This window comes from Chiloscyllium punctatum, chromosome 38 (assembly GCF_047496795.1).
Source record: "Chiloscyllium punctatum isolate Juve2018m chromosome 38, sChiPun1.3, whole genome shotgun sequence".
NCBI lineage: Eukaryota > Metazoa > Chordata > Chondrichthyes > Orectolobiformes > Hemiscylliidae > Chiloscyllium > Chiloscyllium punctatum.
In genome coordinates, this window is record NC_092776.1 from 43170467 (window position 1) to 43188872 (window position 18406).

Below are 18406 nucleotides of genomic sequence, written 5' to 3' on the forward strand. Positions count from 1 at the left end.
TTTAAGTAAATTGAGAAATGATCACGACAATAATTTGGATGGAAGTAATACTTATATTAATCCCTAATTGTGTGTTGTTTGAACTTATTTATTTTTGGTGTAATAACATTTCACCAAAAATATCTGCACAAACTTTGAGGTATTTGATCTGCTAGATAAATTTGGAAACTTGAAGATCTGGCTGTTGGCAAGAAAACAGTAAATTACTCATCGGGGCATTATGTCACTCCGGGAGATGTGCTGTATGATATACAGCAGGGTTTCCTTTTGTTGTAATTTACATAAATATCATGAAATTAGCAACCATAGATGGACTTGGACAAAATTTTAATTTTGAAATTTGAATAACTGAAATGGTTTGAACCCATTTAGAAAAAGGAAACCAGTAAATCATGTTTGCCTTGCATCAAAGTATTTGGAATAGAATTTAAGGAAGTCAGTGTCAAGATTGACTTGATGGAGAGAGGTGTTCAGATGGTTGAGGTGCCAGGTGAGTGTAGAACTGACAAACAAAATAAATTTATTCCATCCATCGTCAGTCCCAGTAGTCAACAATGTAAACAATGCTGTATTCTGCCATTACAGTGTATTTAACAGTGAGAAGCCACAATTTTGAAGAAGTTGGGCAAAGATGCCATAAACCTACTTTGACTTGCACTTCCCCTTCAATTCTTTTTCATAGGGTAAATTCTTAAATCCTCAAACATCAGAGGCCCTTCTGAAACCAAATCCAATTACACTTTTGTGTTTTGAATTCGCAAGTCCTAGCAGTAATACAGACATTATATAAATTTATGTATCAAAAATTAAGTTCTGATGAAAAATAAAATTCAATCTTCAGTCTTGGAAAATAGGTGAATGAGTATATGGAATATAAAACATTGATCAGAAGTACTAGCATGATTGCTGGAAACTGAATACATATTCATTCTTAAAGATTGACGTCAAACAGCAATTCTTCAAATGAATTTTTACATCTGTAAAATTCAGAAGTGCAGTGGTGGTGCACAACAGTTCAAGGTTATCTATAGTCCGTCATCAGTACTTACCTTTGTGATAAGGCAGATGAGGGAGTAACTTCAGATTGAACTGCAATTTTGTGTGACTAGATTCTAAGCATAAAAATCAACCCTTATATTCTCACGTATGAAAGTAGTGTAGCAGTATGGCATTGTTATTGAGTTAGTGATACAGTGACACTCAAATTCCACACTCAGCTGGGGAAATTTAAAATAATACATAAACAAATATGGAATTTTAAAATAGACTTTGGAGTTGAAAGGGAGATAATAACATTTGCATCAACTGACCTTAAAGGATTAAGTTGTGTTCTGAATAATTTGTATTGAACATGGCTCACACACTCCACTCAATTCCAAGGTCATTATAGCTTTCCTAAGGCGTGTCGCACTGCTTGCAGTAGTCCCGACAGGTTATGGTAAAGGCTCTGTGTACAAGTGATTATAATTCTCTATTTTGTATTCCAACTCAAAAATATAAGGCCAACACTTCATTAGCTTTTCTGATTAAATTCGTGAGCACAAGTGTAAGTAATGATTGCGTATTACATGTTTGTTTTTATGCATTTCATCATTGTAAAGAGAGATTTGATCAAATTATGAACTCCATAGCTTTGCTTGTCCTCTTATCCTAACTCTGTTTCTCCTGTCTTAACCAAATCACTGTTCAGGTTAGGTGGTCTGAATTAAAATCTAAACCTATGAATGAATGTCTCATTGAGAGAGAAACTTGAGCTGTTCAAAACTGAATGAAAAAGGGTTAATAGTCAAATGTGAAACTCGGCTGAAAAAAAAAACTTAGAAACATCAATCTCCTGTTTGTTAGGAAGACACTCACACACTCTCACATACAGACAAACAGTTGAAAAATTACCTAATACCTCCTGGTGGATTAATCTGTTCAAACTTAGGCTTCTCAGAGACCCAGGCCAATAAATGAAAGCTTGAGAACAGGTAATAAAAGGTGAGTAAAATTAATTTGATTGTGAATTATATGTGGTTTTGCTTTGGGTATTGACAGTTTAGCTACTGAGATGGGGTGATGAAGTTCTTGAAAAACATTCAGTGAATCAATTGGTTCACTGTTTTTATTGGTAGTTTATCCTACATTTTATTGAAAATTATTTGTTTTATAAGTTCTAATGTTTTATTATCAGCTTATAATGACCTTTTCTTGTTTTTTGGCTTCTGTATTCTCGATCTTACCTCTTCAGGTCTGATTTGTTGCTGTTTCACTTGCTTTTCATAAGCAAACCAATCCTGAGCAGGGCCTTCTAAAGGTTAACATGCAAGTTCAGTTGGTAGTTAAGATAAATGTAGTTACTATTCATTTTGAGAGGGCTGGAATACAGGAGCAGGGATGTACTGCTGGGGTTGTATAAGGCTCTGGCCAGACGATATTTGGAATATTGAGAGCAGTTTTGGACCTTCTATCTGAGAATGTGCTGGCCGTAGAGGAGCTCAAGAAGATTTATATGGAAGGCTCATCATTTGAAGAACAGCTGAGGACTCCGGATCTAAACACTATGGAGTTTAGAAGGATACTGAGAAGCCTGATTGGAATGGAGGTGAGTATATTTCCACTAGTAGGAGAGACAAGGATCAAGGGCACAGCCTCAGAGTGAAGGGGTGTTTCTTTAAAATTGAGATGAGGATGCATTTCTTCAAAAGGTGGTGTACCTGTGGAAACTATGATGTCTATCTACAGAAGCAAGCTACCTAATTGCAGTCCTTTCCTTTCCCTATAGCTGTACATTTTTGTTTTGTTTTTCAGTTTGTGATCCAATTCGCTTTTGAATGCCACGATTGCATCTGCCTCACCGACCCATAACCATCCTATTTGTAAGGTTTTCCTCTATTTACTCTGACAAGGTCTGTCACAATTTCAAATATCTCTATCACATAGTCATATAGTACAGAATCAGACACTTTGATCCAACTCGTCCATGTTGACGAGACATCCTAAATTAATTAGTCCTATGCCTTTTAACTGTCGTAATTATACCAGCCTCTACCACTAATGCTGGCAGCTCATATCATACATATACCACCCTTTGCATGAAAAAGTTGCCCCTTAGGTCCCTTTTAAATCTTTCCCCTCTCACCCTAAACCTATGCCCTCTAATTCTGGACTCACGCAATGCAGGGAAAATACCTTGTCTACTTAGCCGATCTGTGCCCCTCATGATTTTATGAACCTCTATACGCCATCCCTCAGCCTCCAACACTCCAAGGAAAACAGCTCCAGCCCCTCTCTATAGCTCAAATCTTCTAATCCTGGCAACATCCTTGTAAATCTTTTTTGAACCCTTTCAAGCTTCACAATATCCTATAGGAGGGAGACCACCTCCTCTCCACTTTTTTTCTTCAAGGTGAAAGTCCTACTTCTCCAATCTACAGAACTGGCATTTCTCATTCCAGGAAACATTCTCAAATATTTTCTGCAGTCTTTCTAATGCATTCAAACACTGTATTTCTGAATTGGTCGTGCTCAGGAAGTGGACATAATTTGAGACAAAATTATTGTTCTTCATTTTTAGATTCTCAATTCTTATGGCTATCTATGGCACTGTAGGTACGTGGTTACTGCTAATTAAACATAACCTGTCTTATATCTTTCACTCCTTAATTCAAAGCTATGTCCCCTTGTGCTAGCTATCACCATGAAGAAAAAATACATTCACTGTCCATCCTAACTAATCCTCTGATCATCTTGTATGTCTATTAAGTTCCCTCTCAACCTTATTCTAACAAGAACAACCTCCAGTCCTTTCCTCATAAGATTTTCCTTCCACACCAGGCAACATCCTGGTAAACTCCTCTGCACCTTTTCCAATGTTTCCAAATCGTTCCTATAATGCGGTGACCAGAATTGTACGCGGTACTGGAAATGTGGCCACACCAGAGTTTTGTACAGCTGCAACATGACCTCATGGCTCAGCTCAATTCCCCCCACCAATAAAAGAGAATATGTATGATTGCGTGTGATGCTATCACCATAAAAACGTATTATATTGACAAGCTTAGACAATGAGTATAAATGGTTTAAGAATGGGAGTTCATAAGAGTGGAAGGCACCAGGAAGTACATATCGACATAATAAATATATTATTAGTGGATATGTTGCGGGGTCGCACACGTGAAGTCAAGACTACAACGGAGTCAAAAGATAGGGATTAATTGCAGCACAACGTACATATGTCATTGGGTTCCTGTTCTAAAGTTTTTTTCATCGAAATTGTTCAAGGTGGATGCTTCAATTAACTTTGAGCAGTGCAAATCACAATTTCAGGGGAGGGCGGCCCGGCCTGTGTTTGACAGACTGATGAGAAAGGCCAAGAAAAAGCCCGAAGCAGTCCCTTTAGTAGGAAGCGCTCCTCCACCCGCACCAAAAGGCCGGAGCGCAAAGAGCGCGATTGCGATTGGCTGCGGGAAGCCGGAGGAACCAATCAGGCGGGAGGATGCATCTCGGTGACAATAAATGCAAGATGGCTCCTCATATAAATCCACGCGCCGAGAATCGCTTTCCTGTTCGCAAAAAACTTGATTTTCCTCAGTTTTACACGCGATCTGTTTTTCGGTGGCGTCCCAAGGGCTAACTGGCTGTTCCGTGTTGTAAAACGATCTGCCAATGACCATCGGGTACTCATCGATGAGTGTAATTAAAGGGTTTTTGGTTTCTGGCGACGAGGCGATGAATTAAATCCCCTCTCACGGTTGACAACACCGCGACCGCGGCCTCGGCGTTTGCTGCTGCGACTTGGCGATCACGGGCCACCATTGGCCGACATAATAGTGGAATAAAACCGTAAATATTGTTCAGCATAGCGAGTGAGACAAATTTTGTGCCAGAGATTCTTCATGGCAGTATCGAGGTTGGTGATGTGTTTCAGTCTTTCATATTGAAATAAAACGCAAGAAGTGTAGTCAAAAAGGCCCATTTATTTCTAACCGAGTGACAGGGGGATAAGTTTCAGTGATGTGGGATCTGCTTTTCGATGGTAAATAATGAACCCGATTGAGTGTTACAGTTGACCTCGGCCCTTTTGAATGATTGTGAAACTTTTTGGGTGTCTGTTCCAACTGTGGTTATTATATCATGCATCGTTGAGGCCTATGCTAGATCAATGACGAGTGATAGCTAGGCCAGTGGAAGATGTTTACTACTTGTGCTCCAGGAACTGCCTTAGAATGGGTTTTAAATATCATCCATCCACGGGGAATATGCGGTAAATCTTAAAATGGCAAAACAATGCTTGAACATACTAGGTTAATTTTCATCTGTCTTGATACGTACCGAATCGTGAATGAGTTGGAAAATCTCCAGTTATTAAGCCAATATATAATTACAATCTTTTTGTGTATATGTACCGATTACAAAGCGGACCAACATCTGTTTGTACACATATGCTTTGGAATCGCTCCTAATGAAGGATCTTGGAAGGCTTCACTAGCAAGTTTACATTTTTAAAAATAAATTACACATTTAGCCGAACTTGGTTCGATCTCCGAGAATGCCTCACGGATTCAAAGCTGATCAGCCCAGGACTTGCCCTATCAGATTTCTTCAAAACTAGGGATAAACCTTTGCGGCTCACTTGTGTTTTGGTGACCAGAAGGGGACACTGTACTTAAGGGTATGAAGCTTTTTTTAAATATAAAAAAAATTGGGAGGCATCTGTGGCGAGAATACTCAGACTAGGGTTTCAGATCGAACCTTCTTCAGTACGTCAAGTGTGAGCTGACTGGAGCACTTCCTCTGACCTATTGTTTCTGGCATTGTTGATTGACTCAATTGGTCAACGAATAGAGTCACAGTGAAAATTCTTGTCTCTATCAACTTCATCGTACACATTTCAACAATAATCATGAAGTTGAACAACTTTCACTTAGGTAGTCACCTAACAACGCTCATGTGAAGCTTTTTTTTTCAATACTTTATCAAACAAAAATTGATTAAAAAGAGATATTTTGGAAGTTGTAGGGCAAAAGCTTGGTTGAACAGGTAGTCTTTATGGAATATCTTGATGGAGAGAAGGAGGACGATAATTGCAGGATTTTGGGCTCCAATGGTGAAATGATTAAAAATGGGGATTCTTAATACTCCAGGAATGGAGGCATGTAGATATGTTGAAGACTTACGGAGAAGATTATAGAGTGAGTCAGTGACATGGAAGGATGTAAAAACAAGAATGGGACTTTTAAACTGGGTCATTTTTAAACAGGAATTTGTGTATGCCAGTCATCGTGTGGGTGATAGGTGAACATGGTTTGGTGTGAGTTGAGACACAGAGTAGAGCTTTTTTGTGCCTTATGTTTTACCAAGGGTTAAAAGTTGAAGGTTGACCAGTGTTATTTTGGAATAATCCAGCCTTTAAAGTAACAAAGAAAGGGTTTCAGTAGTTATGGAGTCTGGCAATATTACAAGGATCTAAGTAGGCAGCCTTAGCTGTCAACATGGCACAGAAATAGGCCACCCATTCCATGCTGGTGGTGTTTGTGCTCAATTTGAGCCTCCTTCCATCTTTCTTTCAAATTACCATCATTACAAACTGTTCTATTCTCCTTCAAATGTTTGTCTAGCTTCTCCTTTTAAATAAATCAATACTATTCACCTTAACAACTCCCTTTAGCAAAGGTTCTATATTCTTACTATCTTTTGGATATGTTTCTTCAGAATTCCTAGTTGAATTTCTTGGTAACTATCACATATTGATGCTATCTAGTTATGTTCAATTCTGCCTGTATCCTCTCTGTCAAAACCTGACACATTTTGAAAGATATCTGTTATGTCACCACTCAGACTTGTATATCCATGCATTTCTGATATCCTTGTAAACCTTCTCTGCTCCCTGTCGTTTTTTGATATAAGCCACTGTGTACTTTTTAAATATAATATGGTGACCAGAATTGCGCATACAACGGTACCAGAAATGTGGTCAGTAGCTCATTACCATGAATTGTAATAGCAAGTTTCAGCCTTTGTTTAACACAGGATTCCATCTGTGCCAGCAGTATACAATTAATGGAGGGGATTAAAGATCAAATATCAGATATGCAATCTAACAATTTGGAGATCGGTAAGGGGTTGAGAGGTGGTATGTTAGATACAGTCTGTACTGATATAAAGCAACAGTTCTATTCCCATGCAATCTCATGTAATAAAAAAATTGTGTATTAGCAGCACCATTTTAACCAATGGGACCAGAATCGTGCTATAGCCAATACAGGTTTGGAAAGTTTGCATTCTATGTAAAATTGTCTTAAGTTCTTCAATCGCATTATAGTCAATTCCCATTGAAGAAATGCACATGATAGCAGAACCAAGGTTGTTGAAGGTTGGTTGAACTGTCAGTGTGCATATAGGAGAGTCTAGTGCTGGAAAAGCATGGCTGGCCAGACAACATCCGAGGAGCAGCAGAATCAATGTTTTGGGCATAAGCCCTTCATCAGGAATGAGGCTTGTGGGCCAAGAGGGCTGAGAGATAAATGGGAGGAGGATGGGGCTGGGAGGGAAGATAGCTGAGAGTGCGATAGGTAGATCAAGGTGAAGGTGATAGGTCGGAGTGGAGAGTGTTGCAACCTCCCCCTATCACCACAAAAATTGCAAAACCTGCGCACACACCTCCCTCCTCCACCCCCAAAGGAGCCTTCCACATCGGTCAGAGATTTACCTGCACTTCCACACGTATCTGTATCTGTTGCTCCTGATGCGGTCTCCTCTACATTGGGAAAACAGAACGCTTCAGAGAACATCTCTGGGACACATACACGAAGCAACCCCACTGCCCTCTGGCCGAACACTTTAACTACCCCTCCCACTCCCCCAAGGACATGCAGGTTCTGGGCTGCTTCCATCGCTAAATCCTTACCATCCACCGCCTGGAGGAAGAACTTTTCCAACCACCCAGGATTAATGTAAATTTCACCAGTTTCCTCAGTTCACCCCCACCCCCACCTTTTCCCAGATCCGACCTTCCAACTTGGCACCACCCGCTTGATACCTATCCATCTTCCTTCCCACCCATCCGCTTCACCCACCTCTTCAACGTATCACCTTCACCTTCCCCTTCATCTACCTATTGCACTTGCAGCTAGCTACACCCTCACCCCCCAGCCCAGCATCCCCCCATTTATCTCTCAGCCCCCTTGGCCCACAAGCCTCATTCCTGATGAAGTGTGTATGCCTGAAACGTCGATTCCCCTGCTCCTTGAATGCTGCCTGACCGGCTGTGCTTTTGCATCACTATACTTGACTGTTATTCACTCCTTTGTCTGTCCAACTGTTCTTCTCTCTTCCCTCTTTGGGCTGTATATCCAACCATTGTTTACTCCTTAACCCCTCTCCCTATCCCATCTTCTGCATTAAAAAAAAACTTTTTCCTAACTACCATCATTTGTGAAGAACAGTCGCTGGACCCAAAACATTAACTCTGATTTCTCTCCACAAATGCTGCCATAACTGCTGAGTTTATCCAGCACTTTCTATTTTTGTTTCTGGTTTCCAGCATCTGCCATTATTTCTGGTTTTTTATTTAGCATATAAACGACAATTGAGGATAGATCTTTAGAGACTGCTGATGTGATGATGTGGGAGTAATAAGAGATATCATTGCAGATGATTTTCTGGCTGAGTGCAATCACACATTGCTGGATGTAGTGGGAAGGGATGGGAGAAAGTTGGTGTGGTCAAATGGTGTTAAAGAGAAGGCTGGAGAGGTACCTTTTTTTTGTTTCTGTTGCATAAGATGTTATTTTTGATGTTGAAGGCAGTTTTGGCACTGTTCCAGCAGGAACCTAGAATGGTTGGATTTAAACATGGAATCTTTGGAAGGATCAGCATTGATTTGGGAGACAACAGCATGTTTAAGACTTTCTTTGAGAGTAAAGCAAAAGGGGTTAACAGTATGTAAGGGTGGTGGAGTTGAGGAGAGGAGTGATAATGTCAAATTTGAAAGTGGGAGAGAGAATTGTTAACAATGTCAGCTAATCTAGAAGCAGGAAGAGATGTTCAGTAGTCAGTAGATTGGTGCAATAGGCTCAAGGTAACAGAAAGTGGGTCTCTTGGGATGAGTTGTTCTCAAAGGGCACAAGTAAGGACAAGAAAAAAGCTAGCAAAGGATTAAAGTTTTAGGCCAGTTTGGGATATTGGCCAACGTTTTGGCCCAGTGGGCTGAATGACGGGAAGAGCTGGTTGTATGATCACAAACTTTGTGACAAGGAGGCATTTGTGGCTATTTAGACAGTGAGGTCTAGTGCATTGTGACACGGGGCAAGCTTAAATCTCGACAGTTCAAATTTTGAAAGACAATATCCTGTAAATTTGGGAAAGTTTTTTTTCTAGGAGTCTCAAAGATTTCTTCTTTATTGAGCATCTCTGATTTGACAGTGTACAGAATGTCATTCATCTGCTTACCTACACATTTTCAATATTTTAATACAGTTTTGGAGTTTGTTTCTTTCCATTTCTATGCAACATGAATTTTTTTAAAAATTACTCGTTGATGCAAGTTACAAACCATCATCATTCCAGTACAGATATTTTGTGATCCAGATTGTGGTGCTGGAGAAGCACAGCAGGTCAGGCAGCACCCAAGGAGCAGGAAACTCGACGTTTCAGGCAAAAGCTCTTTTCCCGATAAAAGTCTATTGTCCATTCATTCTCCCTGTGTCTGCGTAGGTTTCTTCCAGGTGCTCCGGCTTCCTCCCACAGTCCAAAGATGTGCAGTGAGGTGAATTGGCCGTGCTAAATTGCCCGTAGTGTTAGGTGAATGGGTAAATGTAGTGGAATGGGTCTGGGTGGGTTGCTCTTTGGAGGGGTGGTGTGGACTTGTTGGGCCAAAGGGCCTGTTTCTACACTAAGTTATCTAATCTAATATAAACAAAAATGAGGATTTTCCTGCTCCTCAGATGCTGTCTGACCTGCTGTGCTTTTCCAACACCACACTCTCGACTCTCATCTCCAGCATCTGCAGGACTCACTTTTGCCTATTTGGTGATCCAGCCAAACAACACCTTGCCCTTTCCCACCTCCTTATCACCATTAGAACATTACTCCTCTGACAAAACATCTTGTCTTCTTTCTTTCAGCCAATTTTTTTTCAGTTTTTATTTATAGTTTTTCATGTAATATGGTATTTCAGGAATTTCAGCTTAAGCTGTCACATCTTCAAACAAAAAGCCGGTGCTAAAAAGTGGAAGTTACAATTTCATGAGAACGTCTTAATATAATTTAGTCGGTGGTAGAGGAAGAGGAGATCAAGTTAATAAATATAAATTTTCATCTCATGCCAGATATGTTAACTGTCTAATAAGGAGATGTTTTGATTTTCTTTAGCAAGGATCGGTGCTGGGTCCTCTACTTGTTGTCATTTACATAAATGATTTGGATGTGGGCATAAGAGGTACAGTTAGTAAGGTTGTAGATGACACCAAAATTGGAGGTGTAGTGGACAGCGAAGAGGGTTACCTCAGATTACAACAGGATCTTGACCAGGTGGGCCAATGGGCTGAGAAGTGGCAGATGGAGTTTAATTCAGATAAATGCAAGGTGCTGCATTTTGGGAAGGCAAATCTTAGCAGGACTTATACACTTAATGGTAAGGTCCTAGGGAGTGTTGCTAGAGGGCATAGGTTTAGGGTGAGATGGAAAAGCTATAAGAGATCTAAGGGGCAACTTTTTCACAGAGGGTGGTACGTGTATTTAATGAGCTACCAGAGGAAGTGGTGGAGGCTGGTACAACTGCAACATTTAAGAGGCATTTGGATGGGTATATGAATAGGAATGGTTTGGAGGGATATGGGCCGGGTGCTGGCAGGTTGGACTAGATTGGGTTGGGATATCTGCTTGGCATGGACAGGTTGGACCGAAGGGTCTGTTTCCATGCTGTACATCTCTATGACTCTATGACTATTTAAATAATTGAAAGTACAAAGTACACCCATTTCAGAATTGATATTAATTTGTCCTGCATTTTTACATTCATTATCCTTTTTGCTTATAGTGCAATTTTCTAAATGTTCTAAAAATTAATTGGAACTTTTACATTGTAATTTACACTGCATCAATCACCACTTTAACTTTTAAAGGCAACAAATAAAATCAGATAATATCTCAGTCTTACCATATGCTGGATGTACTGGGGGTAAGGCAAAATGAAGGAATCTATAATAGACCTGCATCAGTTGCATTTTCAAGAAATCCCTTGTATTGCATGGAGTCTCCTGCTTCTTTGAAACCCAGAGATTCTTTTTAAACTATAGTCATTACTTTGTAGAAAGCTGTTGAAATCAGTCTGCTGTCTAAGATGCTAAAATCAGCAAACCAGATAAATGGCTAAGTTTTTTTTGTTCTGGTTTAAGGGATAAATATTAGCCAGGCCCTGAAGAAATCATTTTACCCTGCTTCAAAGGTCACATAATCTTTTTACATTCATCTGAAAAAGCAATCAGGAGCTTAACTTTAAAAAAGTTGTTAAAATTTGTGTAGCTCTGAAGTTACTGCTATCCCTTAAAACTGCCACAGAAAAATTGTTTAATGTGATAAAATCCTGGATTGAGGCTTGAACCACAACCGAGGCTAGTGTTCCAGTGCAGAGAATGAATGCAAATACTGAGAAAATATTTGTTGTCCTTTCACAAATAACAGTATTGACCACTATCTGGTCTAGAATAGATGATAATAGGATAAACTGAGGACTGCAGATGCTGGAAATCAGAGTTTAAAAAGTGTGGCATTGGAAAAGCGCAGCAAGTCAGGCAGCATCTGAGGACCCTGTTTAAGCCCTCGTTCCCCCTTCCCCCACCCCCCACCAGCCAACCCTCCACTTCCAGCACCTTCCCTTGCTGCCACAAGAGGTGAAAAAACCTGTGCCACACCTCCCCCCTCACCTCCGTCCAAGTCCCCAAAGATTCCTTCCACATCCAGCAGAGAATTTCCTGCACATCCAAATACCATATCTGTTGCTATTGATATGGTCTACTCTACATTAAAGAGACAGGACACCAACTCACGGAACGTTTCAAGGAACATCTCTGGGACATACACACGAACCAACCCCACTGCTGTGTGCCCATCTCTCCCTCCCACTCTGCTAAGGATATACAAGTCCTGGGTCGCCTCCACCGCCTAATCCAAGCCAACCGATACCTGGAGGAAAAACCCCTGATCTTCCGCCTTGGGAGCCTCCAACCACATGGCATCAATGTCAACTTCACCAGTTTTCTCATCTCCCCTCCATTCATCTCATCCCAGATCCAACTCTCCAATTTGGCACCGTCATCTTGAATTGTCCTACTTGTCCATTTCCTTCCCACCTCTCTGCTCCACCCTCCCCTCTGCCCTATCACCATCACCCCCCAACCCCTACCTATCGCCTTCCCAGCTACCTCACCCCCATCCATCTATTTATCTTTCAGCCCCTTTCCCCACCTGAAAGCTCCCACATTCGTGATGAAGGGCTTATGCCTGAAACATCGATTCTCCTGCTCCTTAGATGCTGCCTGACCTGCTGTGCTTTTCCAGCATCACACTTTTCGACAATAGATTATAATACTCCAGTAAGGTTTTATCAAGGTTCCACATGTATTACTTTAGTGAAATTGTTAACAGCATGAATGTTATTTTCCAAAAAAAAATTAGTCATGAAGCACAAGTTTAAGGACTGGTATTATCTTCCTTGAGAATCTAAGGCTTCCTTAATTGTGACTATCACTAGCTATAAAGACATCTAATAATCATGTATGAACAATTTTTCAGCAGGCTATTTTTACCTAAGCTGTACTCAATTATTTGCATTAGAGTGTGACATTTGAGGCAAAAAGAACTGTTCTGTCCAAAAAAAAAGTTGTTACTTGACCTGTTTTTCTGCTTTGGGTACAAGTGCGACTTTATATTCTTTGTCTGTATAACAAAGGGAGCTCATATTATGTATCATGAAACTTTCCTACAGATGGCGCTCATTTAAGTTATCCATAATAATGTGCTGAATGATATTTTGATGCCTTGAATGAAGGCTACCTTTGGTAACTTAGTCCCAAGAATTGGAGCCCTCTGTTTTAATAAATGATCCATGCATAAGAAAACTTACTGTTGGGTAAAATATTCCTGATATTATAAACAGAAAATGCTGGAAATACTCCAGGCAGGCAGCAAATGTGCAGAGAAAAGTTAACATTTTAGATATGTAAATTTTCATTAGAACTGAGGAAAATTGGCTATGTAATAGATTTTGAACAATTCAAAAGAATTTTAATATGTAAAAGCTGATCTATCATCCATTCAGCTAACAGCAAAGTTCAGATTTCTCATTAAGTTGTATGAGCTGAAATCATAACAATGCAACAACCTGGATGCAAGTTTGCTCGCTGAGCTGGAAGGTTCATTTTCAGATGTTTCATTACCAAACTACATCATCAGTGAGCCTCCGATAAAGCACTGGTGTTATGACCCGCTTTCTGTTTGTGTTTAGATTTCCTTGGGTTGGTGATATCACTTCATGTGATGTCATTTCCTATTTTTCTGAGGGTAGTAAATGGGGTCCAAGTCGATGTGTTTGTTGATAGAGTTCCAGTTGGAATGCCATGCTTCTATGAATTCTCATGCGTGTCTCTGTTTGGCTTGTCCTAGGATGGATGTGTTGTTCCAATCAAAAAGGTATCCTTCCTCATCTGTATATAAGGATACTAGTAATAGTGGGTCATATCTTTTTGTGGCTAGTTGATGTTCACTTGTCCTGGTGGCTAGTTTTCTGCCTGTAGTGTTTTTGTTACAGTTCTTGCAAAGTATTTTGTAAATGATGTTCATTTTGCTCATTGTCTGTATAGGGTCTTTCAAGTTCATTAGCTGCTGTTTTAGTGTGTTGTTGGGTTTGTGGGCTACCATGATGCCAAGGGGTCTGAGTAGTCGAGCAGTCATTTCTGAGATGTCTATGATGTAGGGGAGAGTGACTAGGGTTTCTGGGTGGTGTTGTCTGTTTATTTGGGTTTGTTGCTGAGAAATCAGCGGACTGTGTTCATTCGGTATCCGTTCTTTTTGAAAATGCAGTATAGGTGATTTTAGTCTGCTCTTCGTTGCTTCTCTGTGTTGCATTGTGTGGTGGCTTGTTGAAATAATGTTCTAATGCAGCTTCATTTGTGAATGTTGGGATGATTGCTTCTGAAGTTGAGTATTTAGTCCATATGTGTTTGGGTCTGCTATGTGGATGACACCTCTGTCATTAGAAAGCGAAAAAAATTAGAGGAATCTTCAAGACCATCAATAATATCTTTACTGGCATAAAATTCACAAAAGCAGAGGAAAACAACAGCAAACTGCCATTCCTAGATGTCACAGAGCGAATAGCCAAACGGGAACTTCAAACCAGCATCTACAGAAAAACGACATATACGGACTAAATACTCAGTTACAGAAGCAATCATCCCAACATCCACCAATGAAGCTGCATTAGAACATTATTTCAACGAGCCACCATACACACTGCAGTACAGAGGAGCAACGAAGAGCAGATGAAAATAATCTATGCAGCATGTTCAAAAAGAACGGGTACTCAATGAACACAGACTACCAATTTTCTCAGCCACAAACCCAAATAAGCAAGTAAAACACATTCAGAAACCCTAGCCACTCTCCCCTACGTCATAGACATCTGAAATGACTGCAAAACCACTCAGACCTCTTGGTATCCTGGTAGCTCACAAACCCACCAATACACAAACACAGCAGCTAATGAACGTAAAAGACCCTATACAGACAACAAGCAAAATGAACATAATTTACAAAATACTTTGCAAGAACTGTAACAAGCACAACATTGGACAAACAGGCAGAAAACTAGCCACCAGGATACATGAATATCAACTAGCCAGTAAAGGACATGACCCACTATCACTAGTATCCTTACATACAGATGAGGAAGGACACCACTTCGACTGGGACAACAACTCCATCTGAGGACAAGCCAAACAGAGACATGCATGAGAATTCCTAGTAGTGTGGCATTCCAACCAGAACTCTATCAATAAACACACCGACTTGGACTCCATTTACTTCCCTCTGAGAAATAGAACAGGAAATGACATCACCACATGAAGTGATATCACCAATTCAAGGAAACCTAAACACATAAATAGAAACCAGTGCTTCACTGGAGACTCACTGATGATAATACCTAGTATGATGGAACGTCCAAAAACAAACAAACCTTTCACCTCCAGCAAGCAAACTTACATCCAGAACCTCAACCTGAGTGACAAATCTTCTCCAAAATCGCTAAATGCAGCAACCATTTTTTTGAAGTCTACCTACATCAGTGTCTCCTAAAGTGACATTTATCATTTTTGACTAGGCAGCTTCATGGACAAGTGATTTCATCGATTTCACTGACCTCATTTGATCCAGACACACAAAAACATGACTGTGGGGAAGCGCTCATCGTCCATGTACTCGCAGCACCTGTGACATCACTAGCGATGCTGCAGGATTTGTGTAACACTTTTTTTCATATTTTAAGTTTATTTCAGGCTGCTACATGAAATAAATTTAGTTACAAAATTGTTGATACAGACGGGTGCTCAGAAAAGGTCCTCAGTGCCTCACACACTATCCTCCCTCTTAGCCCACTTCCTGAGTGAAATGATGAGCGAGAGGTTAAGGGGAGCCCAGAGATATAGTTAGCTAGATGGCAAGGGAGTGGAGGCAGGTGGCAAGGCAGTGAAAGAGAGGCTGCAATGACCAGCTTACTGTTTCTGGTTCTAGTCTTAACTTTAATGTCAAATGTTGTGTGGGCCCACAGTGACATTAACAACACCAACTTCTTGTTCAAGTGTGGTAGTAGGAGATGCACCTAACTCAATATCCTAGGTTATGTGACTCCTCGTTTTAATTTGCATTGAAGATACATTGCCAGATTATGACTACCTTTTGTAAAACAAAAGCTATTCGCAAAGTTTAATCCTCTTTCTTTCAAATTTGTAACATTGTACCCAATACATTTTTTTTGGAGAATGGATTAGTTGCATATGCTGGGTTAGCCTTTAAATGAAATCACTTTTTAAAGTAACTTCATATGAGACAGCTGCAGACCAGAAGCTTCCCTTGCTGTAGTGCAGACTGTACTTTGCAAGTGTGGTCAAGTGGAAGTCTTTTGACTCAAGTTTGAGATAAAACATGGAACTTGTTCTTTTAAATTGCTGGCATAATCATGGACACCTAAAGGCTGTCAGTTTTTGTTACCTTATTGGGACCTTGTTTTATAGTGGATGAGTGGGAAGCAGACTCATGGCTTTCTACAAAGGAATAAAACAAGAACTCACTGGTTAGTCACAACTATAAAGTCTGCCACATTGTTTGCCCTAGACCTCCGATTTTAAACTTTTTTTTGTGATTGTTTTCAAATTGCAGTAAATTCATTGCAAAAATAATTTTAAAGTACCAGGATGTTGAATTGAAACAGTATCTTTTTCTTCTATTCAACAGGCTTGATCGTCTATTTATTTTACTGGATACTGGAACAACACCAGTAACGAGAAAAGCAGCAGCTCAACAGTTGGGCGAAGTAGTTAAACTTCATCCTCATGAACTGCACAACCTGTTATCCAGAGTAAGAAGATCATATTTTTACATCTAAAATACGTACATAGGTGTATTGTCAGCTTTGAAGTTTTATTTTATTTTGATACATAAAATATTTGGCTCATCTACAATAAGCAAGAAATGCCCATTTCCATAGAATTTATACCCGATCCATTGTACTTTTTGAGGTACTTGAGTATAAAAATTAGCTGATCGTTTTGTGTGACCAACAAGAATGGAAATTATGCAGCAGAAAATATGAATAAAAAGACAGCTTTGAATTACTGCAACAGAAATGCCTTCTTAGCTCCATATTTTGTGAAGGTGCTCATGTAATTTCAGATATAAAACATTTGCAATCTTGATTCCCTGCCAGTGCAAGTCGGTATTTAGTTTATAGATGTGTTGTTTAAAAAATGAGGGCCATATCATCTTAAAAGGTTTAGGTAGGAATAAAGTATTTCAAATTACCCATTGCCCATATAATTTGAAAATGACTTAGCACTTATAGGTCACTGAAGCTTTTGCCAATATGTCATAATAAGAATAACAGTGTGGCTATTGGTGTTTGCTGTTATTAAGGAGTAACTAGCGCAGCAACATCTAATATCAATGCAACCATAATTAAGTGCAGAAATAAGTTTTTGCTCTTCCACAATCTTCACTGCACCAGTTCCCAATCTCTGATCTACCTATGTAGCTGTAGTATTTGTGTGACTGGTCAGTGGTAGCCTGTATTATTTGGTGGATTCAGCAGTCATAATGTCATTGAAAATCAAAGTAAGATGTTTAGATTCTCTAATGATTTTTCATTGCCTGGCATTTGCATACTGATCGTTTTAACTCGCATTCCAACCTTTGGCACTTTTTAACAAATACAATACTGATGTTCCAACTAGTCTCTGTAACCTCACCTTTTTTAAATCCAATTTTTTTGTTCATGTTTGGACTAGTTGCGTTTTGGAGCCATGTAGTCTTGGCGGAGCCTAAACAAAGATTGCTGAGCAGGTTACTGATGAGTAACTGGTTTCTGATAGCTCCGGAGAGAATATTAAAGGGATGGTAATTGTACTGGCTTTTGTGAATAGCACATACCTAGGTAATTTTCCACCTGGTTGGTAGATGTCAATATTGTTTCTACATGGGACAGCTTAGCCAGAGATGTAGCTAGTTCTGGAGCACAGGTCTTACAAGGAATGTTGTTGAGGCCTGCAGCTTTTGTTATTGCCAGATGCTTCTTCACTACTTGATATCACCAGAGTTGTCATCCGAGTGCAGCTATTGTGGGGACTTATCTACTCTGGACATGATGGGACATTGTTGATTGATCTGTCAGTTCAACCCTTGAACGGTAGTGCCTTTTTTTTTATATTTGAGAGTGAGGATGTAGTGTCCATGTTCTTTTTCTTCACTCACCAATGTCAAAGAGAAGCAGAAGCACACCTGATTTCATTCCATTCACAATTCATTCTGAAACCAGAACAGAAATTGTCAGAGAAATTCAGCAGTTCCAGCAGCATCTGTGGGAAGAAAGTGGAGTTAAAATTTCAAGTCCAGTGACACTGTATCAGAGCTGTTAATAACTAGGACAAAGTGATACTTATCCTGAAGCTGAAGTTGGAAGGGATGATGTGATCATTATAGGTGGAGATGAAGCTTAGAAACAAAAAGAGGTATAAAAGCAGGAGGTAAACAAGGATATTATGGAAAGCAGGCTAGGACAGAGGAAAAGCAGAATTAGTAACAATAAGGACAAAGTAGGAGCAAATAGATGAGCTGTACTGAATGTAACTCTCATAGTGTGGTAATGGTCTTT

The 18406-nt window shown here is 39.8% G+C and overlaps 1 protein-coding gene across 4 annotated transcripts in view; it reads left to right on the plus strand.

Moving 5' to 3' along the window:
- The first annotated feature begins 4514 nt into the window (after positions 1-4514).
- btaf1 (BTAF1 RNA polymerase II, B-TFIID transcription factor-associated) overlaps positions 4515-18406 on the plus strand; it is a 130758-nt gene continuing 116866 nt past the window's right edge. For all 4 annotated transcript variants that reach the window (XM_072557718.1, XM_072557719.1, XM_072557720.1 and 1 more), the window contains exons 1-2: positions 4515-4894; positions 16495-16618. In XM_072557718.1, coding sequence (XP_072413819.1) covers positions 4881-4894; positions 16495-16618 — 138 coding nt within the window. In that variant the 5' untranslated portion in view covers positions 4515-4880. The remainder of the gene's footprint in view (positions 4895-16494; positions 16619-18406) is intronic.